The sequence below is a fragment of the Columba livia genome, chromosome 1, assembly GCF_036013475.1.
Source record: "Columba livia isolate bColLiv1 breed racing homer chromosome 1, bColLiv1.pat.W.v2, whole genome shotgun sequence".
Classification (NCBI taxonomy): domain Eukaryota; kingdom Metazoa; phylum Chordata; class Aves; order Columbiformes; family Columbidae; genus Columba; species Columba livia.
Genome location: NC_088602.1, coordinates 204,594,746 through 204,613,351, shown reverse-complemented (window position 1 = coordinate 204,613,351; position 18,606 = coordinate 204,594,746). Strand labels below are relative to the sequence as shown.

The 18,606-nt window shown below is 44.8% G+C and overlaps 1 protein-coding gene across 1 annotated transcript in view; it reads right to left on the bottom strand.

Moving 5' to 3' along the window:
• Positions 1-210: 210 nt before the first annotated feature.
• CCDC3 (coiled-coil domain containing 3) overlaps positions 211-18,606 on the bottom strand; it is a 42,830-nt gene continuing 24,434 nt past the window's right edge. The window contains exons 3-4 of the mRNA XM_065049284.1: positions 2,345-2,627; positions 211-1,682 (exon numbers count right to left, since the gene is read on the bottom strand). Of these exons, the coding sequence (XP_064905356.1) occupies positions 2,352-2,627 (276 nt within the window). The 3' untranslated portion in view covers positions 211-1,682; positions 2,345-2,351. The remainder of the gene's footprint in view (positions 1,683-2,344; positions 2,628-18,606) is intronic.

The following is an 18,606-nucleotide window of genomic DNA, read 5'->3' as shown; positions in this document are numbered from 1 at the left end:
AGACAACAAAATGGTTTACTTTTCTTTTTTTTTAAGCTAAATAAAGGGAGAAATAGGAAGAAAAATCCAATCGTTTTGTCATGAGACAAAAACATCAGCCAAAAGAGGAAGTTTTTCAACACTGTGTTTGGAAAATCGGTAAGAATAGCAATGGTGTAGCTATATTAACTATACTTTCTCAACTTTATACAAACTTCTATAAAACGTGAATGGATAACAGAGAGAATATTTTTATTGACAAAAAAATTAAAACACAAGCTTTTAATACCTATACCAGGAAAAACAGTTCATTTGTTCAATCAGCAGTTTAGAAATGAGAAATTAAAAACAAAAAACCAGTTACTTTCCTACGGGTTTAAGTTTTGGAGATAAAATCTCACGATGGCTTCTGGGGAAGCCTTCGGTCTGTAGTAATTCTCAGGAAACAGCGTTGCTGACTACAGCACAAAACAACTCAAATTGTGCTGATTCTGGAGGCAAAGCCTTTGAAACCGGTGGAGCTCATGGAGGAGTCAGAATCTTAAGAGATGCCAATGTTATTTCAAGGGGAAAAAAAACCCAAAAAGGAGTTCTAGTTCCAAAAAGAGCAAAACTGGAAAGCAGTTAAACTCAGCAGCATCCTAGAAGCCAGCACAAGGCTTAACTTCTGAGTTGAGCTTGGACTGAAGCTCATGGCTGAAAGCTGATACGGGCTTTTCCTAGTGCGGGGATAGTTAAAACATGGTGAAACAGGGCTATAACCTGGATATATCCCAATTTTGAGAGCTGAGGCACAGCGTGGAGGCCATGCAGGGACCTGATAAAGTGTGGAGAGTTAGGAGCAGAGCAGTAGTTTGCAGATTTATTTCTGAGTCCCTCATCTCTATGTTAAAGACCATCTGGATCAGTCCACCTTGTACAAATCGGGTTTAGCCCTGGCGGATCATCAGTGTTGCCCGGGGCTGGGCAAGGACCAGCTGCCCCTGTCAAAAAGCATGAAGCAGATCTGCACTTGTGTCTCATGCTTGGAGAAAGAAAAACCGTTTTGAGAAGGGAAGAAAACCATGAAAATTCTTCTTCTGCCTTTCTCTCCTTATGGTGCCCCCTTATGAAGGAAGGTTGGTTAAGTCCTAAGACCCAAGACTCTGGTACATTAACACAGCTGAAAATGTCATCAGCTACTGATGCCTTAACTTATGCTGCTTGAGCAGAAATCAGTTTGTAAATATCTAATAAAGGACATGACTTCTTTTTAACAAGATAACTAAGAAACAGGATTTACTTCATATTTTAAGAAATTAGACTATATCAAATGTGTAATAAAAATATTTTCTATAGGATTTAAAAATATATACATATATAAACTACCTTAATTTTTAATGCCCTGCTGATATTGATGTGGTCTCTACAGTATCTAAGTGTAACTAAATGAGGCTGCCCAGCAACCTCCATTATACCTCAAACAGTGATTACAAAACTTGAAGTCTTGTCCACACTGTACATTAAACCAACTTGAAAACAGGATCCGAAATTGTGTGTTGAACCTAAGCCAGCACCCACTAACAGTCAGGCTAAGTCCACTCCTGACTGCAGAAGCTGGATTATGTCCTAGACACAGTCCCAAAATGATGTGGTTTCCAACGCCGTTGGATAGGCAATGATAAAGGCACTTTAGGGAGTCACTGAGACCCTTGAGGCACTTCCTGGTAAAATAAAAACATATTAGATATTTTATTTAGAATATTCAGTGATATTTAGAAACAGCTTTAAGACAATTTGGGCACATCTGTACTCCATTTTGAAGAGGGTCCCAAACTGGCTGTATCCCAGACATAGCCTTTGCTCAGACACTGGATGTAGACTTTAGTCAAGCTTAAAGGATGTTGAGAGCTTGGAGGTGATGATGGAGCAAAGAGCAATCATGCCTGCATCCTTCCTACAGCATCCATCTCCATATATCCCCCTGGCCTTGCCTGCCCAGCCCATGTGGAGGAGGTAAGTTGGCACCAGATGTTTCCAAGATCTCCTGTATCAAGTGTCTGCAATGGCCCATGGGGCTGAACTGGCACTTTTATCAAAGACATCCTAAAATCGGTGATGGAGGTGGAGGGGGATGAGGGCAGAGAAGCACAGGTTACAGTCTGGTCCTGTGTCCACCGATGACAGCAAGGACATGGCTTTGGGCTCTGCCTCCAACACCCAACCAAACACAACTTGCATTCCCATTAAATCTAGCACTGTGTCTAAAGCAAGCTCGCATTCATTTTCCATGCAAGGTTTGAAGCACAGTGTAGACAAGGTGTGAGGGCCAAATCCTGCTCTAATGCAGGTAAAATTTGCCATTATCTTTGGCCTGAGCACTTACCCTTGCATTATACTTTAAGGTAGGTAGCATGGGAGTTCTCCTGCTTCAAAGAGTTAATATAGGGGAGTTGGCCGCCTACAGAGGAAAGTTTCTCGCTGAGCTTTCTGTTCATCTGCTCCATGTGCCTGGTGTTTTTCCTGGCTTGCCGGAGAGACCTCTTGACTTTCTTCACCCGATCTCGCAGCTGCTTGTTGCGCTTCTCCAACGTTGCCACTTTCTGCTGAAGCTTCTTCACTCTGTCCTCCTCCTCAAAAAGTGCTTTCTGGACCGAGGAGCACATGAGCTGAGGGGACAACAGAAATGAAATAGCTCCAGGTGAGCTTTACACAAAAACTTGTTAAAACAAGGGTTAATTCAGATGTTCTTTGAAACACCTCACAGCTCTTCTGAAACAGAATGCTGTTTTGAAGTTCTTTTTTTAGACCATTTTGAGTAAAATCCTCTTTTCCACTTTTGTTTTGAGATGAGACCCAACACTGTAGGTCTTAATGATACTAGTAATTCACAATTTTTTTAATGAACTGTTTTGACAGACCTGCCCAGCCCACTGAGGCTACATTGAATTTATGGAGGAAGGCTGTCCTATTTCTGGTATGAAACTGGAGTTCAGACCAAGCAGTATTACTTTTGGAATACTCTAGATTGGATTTCACATAGCAGCCCTTCAGAAACCCCAGATTTTGACATGAGCCTGCCTTCTGGTCTTTATGTCGACATGTGAAATAAGGATAGCACCTGCAAAACACAGAACCGGTTGGTTTTGCCTTTTCAATAACTGACTTGTCTTAAATATCTCATTATAAAGGCTTCTTTCAGATGAAACCCTAAAGAGTAAAATCTCAGCAGTCTCTAGGAGCATTCAAGATCCCATAACTTCAACAGAATTGATTTGGGCAGGGGGTCGCTGGATGAAAACTGCCCCTCCACTTATGTCCACCACCAACTTAATGCAATATTGCCCCCAGTAAGGCCATCAAGCTCTTGATGTTCACTTGTGCCTGCGGCTCTTAGATAGGAAAAAAAGCTTCAAAGGTGCTGCACCCAAGGCACCACTGGAAGAGCAGCTCACTGGGCGTTTTCAGATCCACTGGGTTGGGTGATGGTCCAAATGCAAAACATCTTTTGGACAATTGTTTTTCTTCTACTACCTCATCCTAGGATGACCCAGAGGTTTATCTCATCTCAGCTATAAGTGATTGCCATGTTTACAGTCTCTTATTCCTGTTTGCAGGTGCAGCAATAGGAATGGGATGAGAAACACCAGCTACCATGCGTACTGAGTATTTTCAATGCAAAGGAGTTGTATTCCTGACTCACAGTGTCACTTGAGATGTGACTCAGCTGCCTTCTCTTAAGCAGCTAAAAGTGAGACTCAGGTCTGGGCTCCTCTCTTTCTTTTTTCTGTGTAATGTCTGCAGGAAGAGACACCATTCAGAGGATGATCTCCACCTCATAGGGCAGTGGGAGGAATCAACGTCTCAACACAAATCACTCGTTTCACTGACCTACAAAGGCATAAAGTTACATGTTTTCTACATGAATAACATTTTCCAATCAGAAAAAGAGGTGCCTGGGGCTCAAGGGCAGCCCCACCATAAAGTTACTCATCTAGAGGAACCAGCATCAAAAGCTCTTTCTGCCCTGAATGATGTGCCTCCTTCCTTTACCTCCTACGAAAAGCATCCTGAGATATTTTAATGTGCAAGTGGGATTTTCAGCTGATTGCTGCGCTGGTGCACTGTGAGGAAAGGCAGTGTCTTCTGCTGGATTTATCTCCTTTATACATGTAGATACTTTTTCATGTGTGTCAAGCACTCCTGGGGCCTGGACTGGCTTTCTCTGGCAGAACATTTGGAACAGACAGGGAATCTAAATAAACAAGTAAATCCTCACTGTGATGATGAAGGATTACATGTTTCTTTCCATCTTTCTTTGTAGTATTTTCAACAACTGAAAGTAAGGGAAGGAGCCCGTTTTGATGAATAACATTTAATTTGCTTTGGAAATCCCCAGCAGCCAAAAACCATGACCAATCAACACAAACACAGCAACTGCTTCCAGGACCCATAAACTCTTGTTTCTTGTGCAAAAGCACTGAAGGGCTCTGCTAAAAGGCAAGTGCTTGCCACGGCCATCCTCTCACTAGGGCTCTTTTATAAATGCATACTGGGGATACTGGGAGCTAACAGACAGAGGGCCAGAAATTGCACTGGAGAGGAGGGAATTTGGTTTTGACCACAGCTCATTCCAAGCGCTATTTGGAAACAGCTAGCACATCTTGGCTTTTGTGTTTGCCAAAGCCTTGAAAAACTTCAAGCAGAACATTTCTTGAATTTAAGTTCCTGCAAAGGAGAGCACTGAGTTAGGAAAAAAAACATTTGTTGGGAAGACAGGAGGTGGAAACTCTATTTCACAAGGGATTTCTTGCATTTTCCATTGATGCAGTGATAGGGATGGCATATGACAGAGTCCAGTGCAGATAAACAAACAATTAATGCAGCTGAAGTGTGAGGCTGTGTGAACCCAATTGTGCCTCATCCATCTGGGCTGGCTGGTGGGGTATAGGTAATGTCTGATGGCAGACACCAGGGATGGCATTAACGTCATCCCAGAGGCAATCCCAAACTTTCTGAGGTTGGTCCAGCTCTACAGAGCCACTCTGAAACTTCTCAAACACCAGCAAAAGGCTAGCCAGCTCATTTGCTTATGCTGTTCCTCTTCCAGGTCCTCACTCTCTACTCTGAAAACCATGGTTTAGTGCTTAAATCATCTGGAGATACCCAGAGAGATCACTGGAACAACACAGTTATAACAAACTGACTGAGGTACTGTCAGATATGCACAGCTTTATCAATAGGGTAGGTGATAGGAAGAGCCCAGCTTGATAACTGGATGCCTGCCTGCAATTGCAAGACTACCAGCTGAAAAATAAACTCTTTGCTCCTTCTACATGGGATAAAATAACAAGGTGGAGTCCTCACATTCTCATGGGCTGGTTACAAACAGCATTTTTCACCAGGCTCTGCAGTGGGGTTGATGTTTAAATGTGAGTTTAAATGTGACGTTTAAATGCTCTGCTACCCCTGCTACTGCTGGGGCTGTGGTTCACATGGGCGCAAACCAGTTATTTTTAAACCTGTGCTGAGAACTGTGTTAACTGCTACAACTCAGAGCTCAGCACAGCCTGCATAACTAACCCAGCTGATGAACAAATAGCTTAAGCAGCCCTCGGTCCATGTTGCTACTTGAATACTTATTTACAGCCAGGTGAGATATATCTGCATTGTGCAGTTCTTCCTATGGAGAATATCTACAGACAAGAATTTCAGACCTTATTTCGTCTGGACTCATGCATCCATAAAAGTGCACAGTTTGTGCTGATGACCATCAAGATCAGACCTTAGTCCAAAGGCATTGCTAAAAGCTACAGAGAACTGGATTTTGTTTCTGTGAGTGGCCTGTTCTCCCATTCCCCATCACAGCTTGCCATGTCAGGTACACTATACAAGGTAGGGGTTTTTTTAATGCAATGTATAAGGGGCAATTAAATCTCCATCCAGCACAGTAATTCTTTGAGGAGCCAGTTCCACTTGGTGCCACTGAAGGAAAGGACAGGAAAGCATGGATAGCTGACAGCTATTCCCACAAGGTATGAACAGCACACAGTTAAGCACCAGCTCTGAAATGTGGCACTGAGCATGGTGTACATACCCATATATCTGGAACCAGGAAATGGCTCCTTAGAAAAACTTATGTGTTATTTTTCTGCATTTCCCTCAAAAGTTACATTCTCTAGTGACCCACGGTTGAGAAGAGTTGTTTGTTCTGGATATCTCTGCCTGCACGTCTGCTTGTTCCACAGTTCTGTTAGCAAGGCATCTTCAGCAGTGCTTAGACTTGAGTCCAGGGTAGTACCAGGAGATGTAGCAAGAAAAGTAGCACACCAAAAGCCGTATGTCTCCTTAGGACTTATCCCAGACAGCCTACAGATATGAAGCTACAAATTACATATATTTCAGTATTTGTCTGAAACATTCTATGACAAGTACACCCAGTTTTAAGTTTCACTGCATCTATATGGTTTACAAAATCTGTCCATCTGCCAAACAAATCAGCACTGTAACAAATCAAACTGATTTTCAGAGCATCACATTACAGGCATATAAGCCCTTTACCCAATACCCTGAACTGACGTATGTATACATTTGCTCGATTGGCAGACACACACATCTGCCTTCTACAGTCTTCATTTGAATGGGACAGTGGCTAGGAAATGCCCCATGGATAAAGGTGCATGATGGTGGTGTTCATCCACCACAAGTTGTCCATTAATGGCTGAAGTTAGCGTTACAGAGCTTAAGTCGCTCAAAGCCCAGAGGTGGCAGCCAAGTCTTGCCCTTCGTGTACCAGAGGAAGAGAAGTTGAGTTCTAGCTAGATCCTCATGCATGCTCCCAATGGGCAGCACCGCTAAAAAGCACAGGAGCCCCACTACACAAAAGTCTTTCATTTCAGGTCTCCTAAAAATACCTTTCACATCAGACAGAATTTTTTGACATTTAGATACAGGGTGTCATCAGGCAAGATGACTGTAGGAATGTCGTTAAATGCGTGGTAGTAAGACTTGATCTCTGCATGGTTTTAGAAGAACTGGGCATGGGTCACTTTGGTTTCTTGCTCTCAGATCTTCCTCCTGACCCACACTCCTAACTGGAGCCAGGATGCTCTCTCAGCATCGCAGACCCAGCATCACCACAGAACGACCTATGGGAGTGTGTGGTGGAAGCAATGAGGCTAGAAACACAGCCCAAGTGTTGCAAGCTGGGCAGCTCATCTCCTCCACGCCGCATCCCACTGAGCTCACCACACCCCCGCACCACTCTCCCCCTGCTAGAAATCCACCCCACAGAATATAATAACAACTATCTGAATTTGCTTCACATTGACTTGCTGCTCTGTGCTTCACCGCTGTTCAAGTTACACAAAACGTCTTAAACCAAAACCTTATGCAGCATGAAGTATTTACCTCCAGCTCTGTTTGTCTCAGCACAGCAATAATTCATGAAGTCTCTCTCAAGGGGCTCAGGAGCTAAACATAGCTCTTTATTTTTTTTAACTCCACCAGGATTTATTTCTCCAACTGCTTCTGTGCTCTTAGCAAGAGGAAGAGCTCTGTGTCTTGGGGAAGCTGATAAGGACACAATACAGCTCATGCAAACAGTCCTCACCTCTCCTGGCCAGGGAGGTCCCTTTTGAGTCCCGCCTTGCTGTAGCCACATTTCAGACTCTGAGCATCACTTTCTCCTGTTGTTCAGCCCTTTTTGGTCAGTCTGCGTGGGAGCGAGCATGTTGGATGGAAAGACGGACGGTGCGGCAAAGGATATCAGGAGGGGCCTGGCAGCGGAGAGTATTGGGTTTGGGATGGAGTCACTTAACCTCCAGTTACTCGGACCTTTCAGCCAAGACTAACACTCCTGCTGAAGTGTGGAAAAGCCCCTGTCAGCACTGTTAAACCATCGTGATGGGGCCATGACAGTGCTGGGTTAAACCACCTCTGCTTGCAGAGAACCACCAAATCTTGAAGAGATACTGAATTGGGGTCCTGAGGGAAGATCCAGCATCGCTGCCATTAAAAGAGACGAGCTGGGATTTCACCCTAGCATTTCATGTGAATCACCAAGATACATAAGACCTGGATGGAGAAAGAAATTCTTGTGGCTGTTCTTATCTTACTTATCTTACCGAATGCTGGGTCAGGATTTTCCGTGTGAGGTGTAAAGCTCGTGGCACAGTCTCAAGTTCATTAGAAATTAAATTAGAGATGGGGACTCCACTGGGGTGTGAAGTGCTGTCTGCAGGGAACCTGTGCCAGGCTACACCCACGCCGAGGTGTCTCAGCACTGTGAACGGTGCTTTTCTTCCCCATTTCAACCTGATCTGGGTGAAGATGTCCCTGCTCATTGCAGAGAGGTTGGACTAGATGAGCTTTGAAAGTCCTTTCCAACCCAAACTATTCTATGATTCTATGATACACTGCTCACTAAAAGCAGATTTTTCACTTTAAAATCCTGTGACACAGCCAGTCAAGGCAATTGATCTCACCTTTCCCAATCGTCCTTGGAGAGGAATGGATACACCCAAGGGGAGACTTCTTATCTACCTTAGACACCTACCTCAGGTGGACCACTTCTGGGGACCCATCTCCATTGCCTAGATTGAGGTGGATCCCACTGCAAGTCCCATGAAGTGACAGCTGTCATTACTGAATACTCAGAGCAGGCTGCTAGGGCAGCATACAGATAATTTTCTTAGAGTTTGGAGAAGCTTGCCCTGGAAATGGGTCCAAATCCAAGTCCATGGGCCATCAGGAATCTTTAAAACCATCCTGGTTAGTTCCAATAGGCATCAAACTGCTGCTTGGTGAAACACCACCCAAAGAACTGTTGGATGGCCTGTAAGGGCAGCTCTTGGACAGCATCTTGGCAGGTCTCTTGGGTGATACTTGGCCCTGAAGTTCCCCTGAGCAGCTGAAAAGGTCCATGTGCCTGGAAAATGTGAGCGGTGTTTACAAGCTGTGACGTAGGACCTGAGTGCCAGCAGCTCCACCAGCACACCGACTCGGCAGAGAGGATGGTTTATCCTCATGGAAGAGTGTTTCTTCACAAAGAAAAATACTTGCAACCTATTTTTGTTTCCCCAGGACTTTTAAAAATAATGATCTTAAGATGAACAACAGATTTTTTTTTTTTTAAAGATACTTCCCTATGATTAAGTACTTTGAAAAAACAGACCTTCCTCTTTGGCAAGGTGTCTGAATTGCTGGTGGCTCTCATCTGCAGTGGGTGTTGCAGGCGCCCATTTCAAAACCCTGCCCTTTGCCTTCAAACTCACAGTCCTTACACCCCTGGTCACACACTGGGGGTGGTTTTAGAGGACACAGGGGAATTAGGAGCCATTTGAGGGCTGGTGAAAAAACTCTGCCCACTGGAGGTACCTGGAGAGAAGTCTCTGTCCCCAAAACCATGCATATAGCATGTGCTGGAGGCATTGCTTTCCCCAGGTACTTTGGCGCTGAAGCCTGAGATGCTGCTAAGGGGAGGATGCAAAGATACCAGGGACAGGCACACCCAGTCCCCTCTGCCAAGGTTGGGGATGGAGGTGGGAATGTGTCTCCACGGTATTTGGATTGGTCACTGCCAGTACCCAGGAAGGGATCAACACCTTATTCCCTATACTTGAAAAGGGTAAAAAGGCAATGGTTTAATGAGAATAGAAACCACACTAATCAAGAAAGACAGGAAAGAGGAAAAAAATGGTGTAGGGTATGAGCCAGGCTGCCTAACACAGGCACCTCGCTTCTGCCAAGTGAGCAGATAAGTCAGTCCTGACAGTAAATCCCTACATTCTCTGCCCAGGCAGTGGGAGACAGAAGGTCTCCAGGAAGAGAAAAATAAATCAAGAGGGCAAGACCTCACCCTGGGGCATCTCCAAGTCCCTTTCCCCTCCTCTCTGACCACGCAGGCAGTGAGGGAAGCACACCAAGAGCTGCTTTTCCCCGTCGCTCCGAGGCGGAGGAGGTCTGCTTTCCTCTTGTTTCCTTTGAAAACGTTCCTCCGAGTGGTTCGCCCAAGATGCCACAGGAATGCGGTGGTGAATCTGGGAGGGGAGTGGCAGCGAAGTCTCACGTCTAAGTGCTTTAGCAGGAGCAGCTGTCCTGTCCTCCTCCTTGCCCGGCTGCAGCCTCAGGCTCGCTGCTCAGCCTTGTGCTTTCTGCATTTCCAGGAGCTCCCCAGCCTTCAGCACTGCTGCTGGCTGGAGGTTGGGCTAAGCACACCCACCGAGATAGATCAGGGCTGTAGGCAAGCGGAGGGTTTAGCCCCAAGGGACAGGCGGTGCCACCTCGACAGCATCTTTGCTGAGACCCATGTCACCCCCTTCCATCTCCCTCCACCAAAAATACTCATAGAATCGCAGGATCACAGAATGTCAGGGATTAGAATGGACCTCAAAAGCTCATCCAGTCCAATCCCCCTGCTGGAGCAGGAACACCCAGATGAGGTTACACAGGAAGGTGTCCAGGCGGGTTTTGAATGTCTCCAGAGAAGGAGACTCCACAACCCTCCTGGGCAGCCTGGTCCAGGCTCTGTCGCTCTCACTGTGAAGAAGTTTCTTCTCATAATTAAGTGGAATGTCCTGTGTTCCAGTTTGTATCCATTGCCCCTTGTCCTATCATTGGTTGTCACCAAGAAGAGCCTGGCTCCATCCTCGTGACACTCACCCTTTATATATTTATAAACATTAATGAGGTCACCCCTCATTCTTCTCCAAGCTCCAGAGCCCCAGCTCCCTCAGCCTTTCCTCACACGGGAGATGCTCCACTCCCTTCATCATATGTGGGCAGTGAAATAAAGAACAGGGGCAGCACAGGTCTCCAGAGCAAAAACAGAGACAGGAGCCAGGACACAACTCCTGGCTCTCCACCCTTGATATGGGGAACGTACAGAGCTCATAGAATTTGCAACACAGCTACTTGAAAGATAGAAATTGCAAACACAACCCAAGGCAATGCAGAATCTGCTCTGGCTCCATGCCATGCATGGGTGGTAGATATTCCTGATAACAACTCTGTCGTGTTCCTGGGGAATACATGGTGCACGTATAGAAGCTGCTTGCTTATAGATAAGCGACACTGAATGTTAAAGTGCATTACCGAGCTCAACTGTGCATAGCCTAAGGGAAAATGTTTTGAGTAAGGAAAAAGAAAATCTTTTCTCTGTTGCTAGAATCAATTTTAAGTGCTGAGAACAAACGTGGTTTTAATTCTACCTTACAAGACAGGCTGCTTCATAGATTTCTGCGTTTTTCTCTGTCTGAGTGCTGAAAATGACTGAGTTACTGCTTTCTCTATTTTTTTTCATTTCTGTCTCAGAGCTAGGGTTGCAGTTCAGCTGGGCTTCAAAAGTTTCTGTAAGTGGCTTTTTTTTCCTATAACTTATACAGAAACTTTCCATTTCCACAGCTACCAAGCTTTCCAAAACTTGCTATCCAATTTGATTTTCAGCTCAGTTTTTTCCCCACCTAGTATTACTACTATCACAATAAAATTAATTAGATCTGATATGGCTAAAACTACTTTGCCAATATACCTTACCTCAAGTGTATTGTTCTCTGACTGAAAGTTGCTGTGTGACCGCGTCTCCATCTGAACTTGTTTTACTTGGCTTGTATTTCAATAGGATTAGGTCACCATTCCCCGCACACAAACACACAGCAAATTAATTAAATACCAAGGAAGGGATAAAAAACAGCAAGACCCAGAAACAGAGTGTATTGTGTCCTTCCCTCTCATGATGGGAACACAGGGAAATAAGAAACTGCTGATCAGAGCAGCACAACATCTTACAATTTGCTCCTATTTATTTAAAGTTTGGTGTTGATTTTTCAATGAGTCAACCTCTCCCTCATGTAGAGGTAGCTCCTAGAAACTTCTTTAATTTAATGATCCTGTTAAATAGGCAGGATACACCCTATATCAGGGCAGCAGTGAGGGAAGCACAATATATTCAAATACACCATCCCCAGAAGCTGGGAACAAGTGTCAGCTCATGAGGAAACTTATTTATACTTACCAATATTAATTTGCATTAGAACAAAATTAGTTCAAAACAGGGTTATACCTGGTTCAGATAAGTGTGGTTTACTTCAGTCTAATGTATTAAAACCCATAGGAGTTCCCTGGGGGTTCTAACATGGGCAACTGATGCTCTGGTGTGGCAGGGGTTGTACAGATGTCCACAAGCCGAGGTTTAGCTTAAACATACCTATTATGGGTACAAAATAACAGGTAAGAGGTGTAGGCTGTGGGAGGGCGAGGGGCACGTAGCAACAGTGAAACAAGGTTGATTAAGAGCTTAATGAATTCAAAGCCTCCTGTGGTTACAGCAAAGCCAGACCTCTGTGTGCCCCTTGGCAGGTTCAGAGCACAAACGCTCAGTGTCTGTGGCCTCTCTGCTGAGAAGAGCAGGGAAGGGCTTTGATCACCAAGCACATAAAACTATATTTTTATATTTAATATATTTTATATCTATATATATAATATATATAATATGAAAAAACTTTGCTTCTCTGTCACGTCTAAGTCAAAATGGGGAAAGAGAGAAGCATTGTGGATGGGTATTTGCAAATGGCATTAAACGCTGCCTCTCAAGAAAGCACCTTTAGGGACATTTAGGATAAAGGGAGTCCACGTCTCCTCCCCAGCAAATATATCATACCTAGGGCAAGTTTTATGCACAGGAGGAGAACCCGTGTTGAGAAAGGCAAATGTTTAAAGTTAATGCAACATCTAGAGAAATCATGTTGCACTATAAATTCTTCTACTCTAGACATCTTGGCTTCATACTTCCCGTAAGCTGCTGCAGCCCAGCTGCCTTTGCAAACAGATAGGATTTCCTTGGCTGCAGGCTCAGCTGGAAGCCCTGAGCGTGCTCTGCTGCTGGGCAAAGCTTCTGGATTGTGAAGAGCAAATGCAGGTGCCTTGGGGCAACTTGCCCTCCTCCAGTGCCGCTGGGAAGCCAAGGTGTCCACATCGGTCCTGAGCAACCATAGGAACTGCTGGAGCTGTTTTACTTCATTTGTCAAGTTCACTTGGGTGGAAGAAAGCAGGAGGAGTAAAAAGGCCCATATTGAACTGGGATGGATGGGTCCCTTGGCATAGTCTTTGCACCACCTTGTTTGTGTATCTAACATTGGTTTTCTGGGGTCTTTCTACAGTCAATGAAGAGAAGGAAATTTCTCAGGAAGATGAATCAGATAAACTAATTTAGAGCAGGGAAGCAAGCACTAAACCAGAGCTGAGTAGTAAGGAAACAACCCTGACACGGTGCTTACGCACACAGCCAGGGACGCCCCCGCCATGGCAGGAGCAGGACAAGAGGCTCTAATGAAGCTGTTCCCTGTAAACAATGAGAGATCTGTGAAACCTGGAGAGAAATGACGGCAGTGGTACTGAAATCAGACAGGGGCTTGACAAAGAGCATCTGAATCTGCGCCCGAGTTGCTCTGCAAGCCCGGAGCAAACAGAAGACCTCAGCGAGAAGCTTGTTTGTTGTGCCCCATGCAAGAGGTAACCAAGCAAGTGGTGACAAAAGGGCACATGCAGAGCAGAGGAGCAGGCTCAACCCTCACCCACATGTGGAAATGCCACGGGTTGCCACAGCGGTGAAGTGGAAAAGCTTCGACGAGGTTGAAGAAGCGAAGACAAAGGGGACGGAAAAACAAACATCTGCGATCCACAGGCGCTCTCTGGCTAACGTCAGCACGCCGAGAAGGGAACCAAGGAGGCAAAATGCCTGAGAGACTAATCAGCAGCTCTGAACAACAAGCTCCAAGCACTAACATCTGGCTGACGGGAGCTCACAGCTACTCACAGATATTCCCATTCCACCGGGCAGCTCGGAGCAGCCTGTCCACAACCCCGGCCACAGCGTGGGCTGTAAATCTCAAAAAAGCCTGGGACCACCCTGAGTGCGATACACAGGCAACAGGCTACTCTGAGCATGGCAAGGTTTGGCAAATAACCAGCCTTCAATGTGCAGAGACGTGGTATTTAAGGGACCACCCTCCTGCTTGCCTGTGCTTGAGTGGCCCTAAGCATCTGGGGCATTAATATCTGTTTCCATAGGAGCCAAAAGCTGCTGTTTCATTCTAGTACAATCCCTCAGATAGGGTCCTGTTTCTGAGACAGTATTTCAATTCTTAGTAGAAATTTCGGGTCAGAGAAATGCAGGCTCTTATTTGAAATCCATCATCATATGTAACGGGCAAGGCCTCTCCCTGCTGCTTTACTGCACTTTATATAGACAAAAAGCATCAGAAACTTCTATCACATGCTGCGCAACTTATTGTCTTATACAGGGAAAAGCTTTTCACACATGACTGGTTAAAATGCCCATGGAAAATAAGGTTTTAAGTTAAGCATGAGTCAGGTGTCCCCACACACACAAGCCTGGAGCCTTTTTTCCAGCCTGATTTCAGGAGCAGGAAGATCGTGGCCACAGCTGCGCAGGTCAGAATGTCCAGGGGGCTGACAGATGCCCTGAGGTGAACCCTTCCCTGAAACCATCTAAAGTACAGGGCACGCACTCTGCTGCTGGTTAATGTTACGATGGTGGCTCTCGACTGTTTAATCCTAAGTTAATAATTGTGTTAGAGTGAGATAATTACACAGCAAGTGCCACATCGCCGCACACAAACACGCAGCGACACCTGGGAGCTGCAGTTCAATCACACACTCCTTTGTTTTCTGGCTCTTTTGTGAATAAGTGCCCTGTGGTCTGCAAAATCTTGTAAAATCCTGCTGTCACGTGCAGTTACTTGTAAAACCTGCCATTATTCCTGGCCAAATACTTACAGGCAGGTAGCAAATGTGTCCCTGTAAGTCTGTGTTATCATTTGTGTATATGTGTGTGTATGAGGGCTTTAAATCTGATTGTGAAAGTAATTTCCTCTAACAGTCCAAAATTCTTCTCTCCAAAATGTTGCTTCTCTCACATTCCTCGGACACAGAAGTTATCTGTACTTTCACCAGCTGTGTATTGCGTCACTTCAGCAACAGCAAGAGTCAGTGGGACAGTCCCACAGAGCAGATGATGTGAATTACCCCCCACCCCACTTGCGGTAATAGACACAGCACCCACACTAGGCACCATCCATACAACACCACAAGAATTGCCTAATACCACAGTAAAACCAAACAAAAACAAAAACAAAACCACCAAAGAAACAAACCAACCCACTGTGAGGAAGCCAGGACCTGGGCTCCAGTCTAGTCCCTTAACTAGAACACTTTCCTTGTCTTTTGGCAACAGTAATTTCGGAAAGCAAATTCGCAATTATTTGGAGCTGCGTTATCTGAACAGCTTGTTCCCATTAAGCAACACGCACACTTCACACCTAATCCAAGAGGGCAGATAAAATGCATGTCCTAATCAGAGAAAATGAACTGGATGTCTCAACTACAGAGAGGGCAGCAATCAGCGAGGGGAAGAGCAGTCCTGGTGAGAACTGGTTTCTCTGCACTTCAATCCCCCACCTCCAAAAATGGGGATTACAGGATGTCTGTGATTTACGGAGTTTTCTGATTCGTTGTATTCCAAACCAGAAAGGTCTGTATTCAAAGCCCGGATAGTGTGGGGACAGAAGGAATAGGGGGGCCAGTACTTGTGGTGAGATACATCATGTACATGCAGAATGGCTTTTGTGCTTCTATGTGCAAATTCAGAGTACGAGCCCAGAAACCACAGTTTTCCATGAATGGTACTGCTAGGCGTTGCCCACCATTGTAGGCACTGTAGATCTTGTCTCCAGGGATCTGGAAACCCATTTTCCACTAAGGATCCTGGACAAATTGCTTGGCACTGGAGCCCATGACTGGTTGAGCTTTCAGTAATTAAGGGTTTAGTCAATAAAATATTGTAATATGAAAGCTGCATCTCTGAGTGTCAGAGAGTGAGAAGTATTTAAGTCCACATATCCAAGAAGGGGAAAACCCTGACTATGCGAACTCTTGGCTTAGACAACTGAACAATGTCCATTGGATTTGGGTGTGTTCTGCCTCATATTCAAGACAGGAGGAATTCTCAAAGCTGGGAGGATCACTCAAAATCATTAGACACTTTTGGAAATCTCCTCATGTGTCTAAATGATTTACAAAGAGTTTAAGTTTTCTGTGAAGAGAAGGGCAATGTGGTTAAATGTGCTGCAATCCTGAACCCTTATTCCCTCAGATACTGAAGACAGGAGAATGAGGTCACGTAGTCAAAGCTTCAGTCTCAAAAGGCTTCAAGGCTTCAGTCTCAGAAGCTTATAACATTGGGAAAAGAGGAATGTCTGTGGCATTAAATAATGATTAGTTTCACTATATTTTTAATGCTTATTTCCAAATCCTGTTTACCTTCAGGACAAGAACAGACCTGCTGGGCTCAATGAAAGTGGTGTGGCATTGCACAAGTGCCTGATAGGTTGAAAAGGACTAAGAAATGGTGGACTGTTGTTTCGCCACCCACAAAAAACATCTTATTCTGGGAGCTGAAGGGTGTCTCAGCAGATAAAACATGGGCCATTTATTAGCTGGTTAAACATAGTCATGTCATCATCTGTCATCAAGATGGGACAATGGTCATCTCTGCTCGGTGCACAATCTCTGATTTGGCAATGGGCATTGGAGAGGGCATGGACACATTCATACTTGTGCTCAGCTCCAGATGTACTCAGTGGAAGACGCAGATGAGCAGGTGTTGTAGCCTTAAGACCAAAGGTTTCAAGCGTGACTGAAGGGACAACTTCCAGCAACCGCCCTCATTGGGTCACAGATTACAAATCCAACCATTCTTTAGGCACTGTTCACTAACAGGGACAAAATGGGTGTGAGCATTTGGGCAACAACATGCCAATGGTCACATCTCTTATTCTTGTGGACCTAAGGGTCAATAAACCAGCAGAAAAGCCGGCAGAAGAATGCACAAGGGAAGGAAACCTTTAGTCTCACTCTTCAGCTAGAACAGGAATTAATGGGAGTTTGAGCAAGTGTGGAAGAGCACAGCAAGAACAGGGCACTAAGCTCCTTGAGAGATTGGTAGAGACCCTTTCCTGCACGTATTTGAGGCATCTGTCCATCAACCAGATGTGATTTAGGGTTAATACACGTAAATTGCAACACAAGTTTATCTGGAAAGACTAGATGACCAATTTCTTTAATCTCATTCCCATTCAGACAGATCTCTCAGTTCTGCCTTGGTCTGTTTAATCCTGTTAATAAGTACATCCCTGTACTGGCAAACAGCATTTACGCTGCTCATAGCAGCTGGTGCTACTGAATGATAATCAAACTGGTGATCTGCACTGTTCCCTTGATATATTTGTGAGGCATTTCAAGTGAAGAAGCACAAAAAAAATCTTTAAAAATTGCATCATTTCAAGTGTTTTTCCTAGTATACACTCCCCACCCTAGAGATCCTGCCATTTGCTAACATTTCTGTATTTAATTCCTTCCTAAAATAACCTTTTTCCATTGAGAAATTTGCAAGTGTTTGGGAAGGGGGGGAGTTGTTTGCTGTTTTAGTGAAAGGAGAGAAACTAAATTATTTCCTGGCTGAAATTCATGTGTCAAGTTTTAGCTTGCAGCCAGATTTTTTTAGCAAAGTTATAAAATCTGAAGATAATTCCAACTTTCCTCCTCAGTGGAGTGATTTATGAAGTAATTCCTGATATTTTCCAAAATAAAAGGAGACCCCACACCATGGAGGTTTCCAATGGAAGTGAGACCCATTCCTGTACAGAAGGAAAGGGCAGGAACATACATCACTCTAGGCAGAGCTGTTAGAGAGCAGAAACTTAGCCCCAGCTAACTTAAAACTGTTGATAAACCTGTGTCTCTTAAATGATTCAGATGCAAACTGAGAGCAAGGCAAAGGTTGCACTTGACCGTGAATAAAATGAAGTTGAGTTGTTCTTGAGGTATCAGGCTTTTTGGAAACTTGAGAACAAATGTCTTGATGTGATACCTTAAAGATGCTCCTGATCTGCTGAGACTATTTAGTTTGGTGCTGGTCAGCTGGAAGGTGTTATGGTCATGTCTTCCAGCAAAAGGACACAGAAATCACTCACTAAGCCACGGGTAATGTTGTACTCCTCCATCCTTTCTGTTGCATTTGGTACATCAGAAAAATGCAGCAGTGATTGCCCAACCTGTACCTGGACAATAAAGTGGCTGGAGCATCTTCCTGGGGACCAACTTGGAGGGAAAAGAGGCAGTGGAGATGAATAACCATGTGTGTCAGAAACCCACAGGGAGACTTGGGCACCCAAATCCCAAGGTCTTAGGTGAGACTCACTGTGAAAAGGCTGAGCTATTGCCTACATCCACATTAGCAAGTCAGTTGGAACAATAGGAACATTTCTGCACACTGAAGTTCTAGATGTGTTCAGGAGGGACAAATATATTGGGAAAGGGGATCAGGTGTATGAAGGACCATCCATGGATCCCTTGTGTTCCCACCAAGAGCTGGTGTACACATGGGTTCCTGGAGCAGCCTGGCTGTGTTTTCCCCAGGAAGAATTTACTGGGTGTGCACCAAAAACTCTCTGTGAACCAAATCAACTAAGCTAAACTGTGTCTCTTACTCATCAGGCTTGTTCCCTATCATGAAGGAGATTGCACTGCTTTGACATGACTTCTTCACAAACCTAGGACGGCTGCTATTCC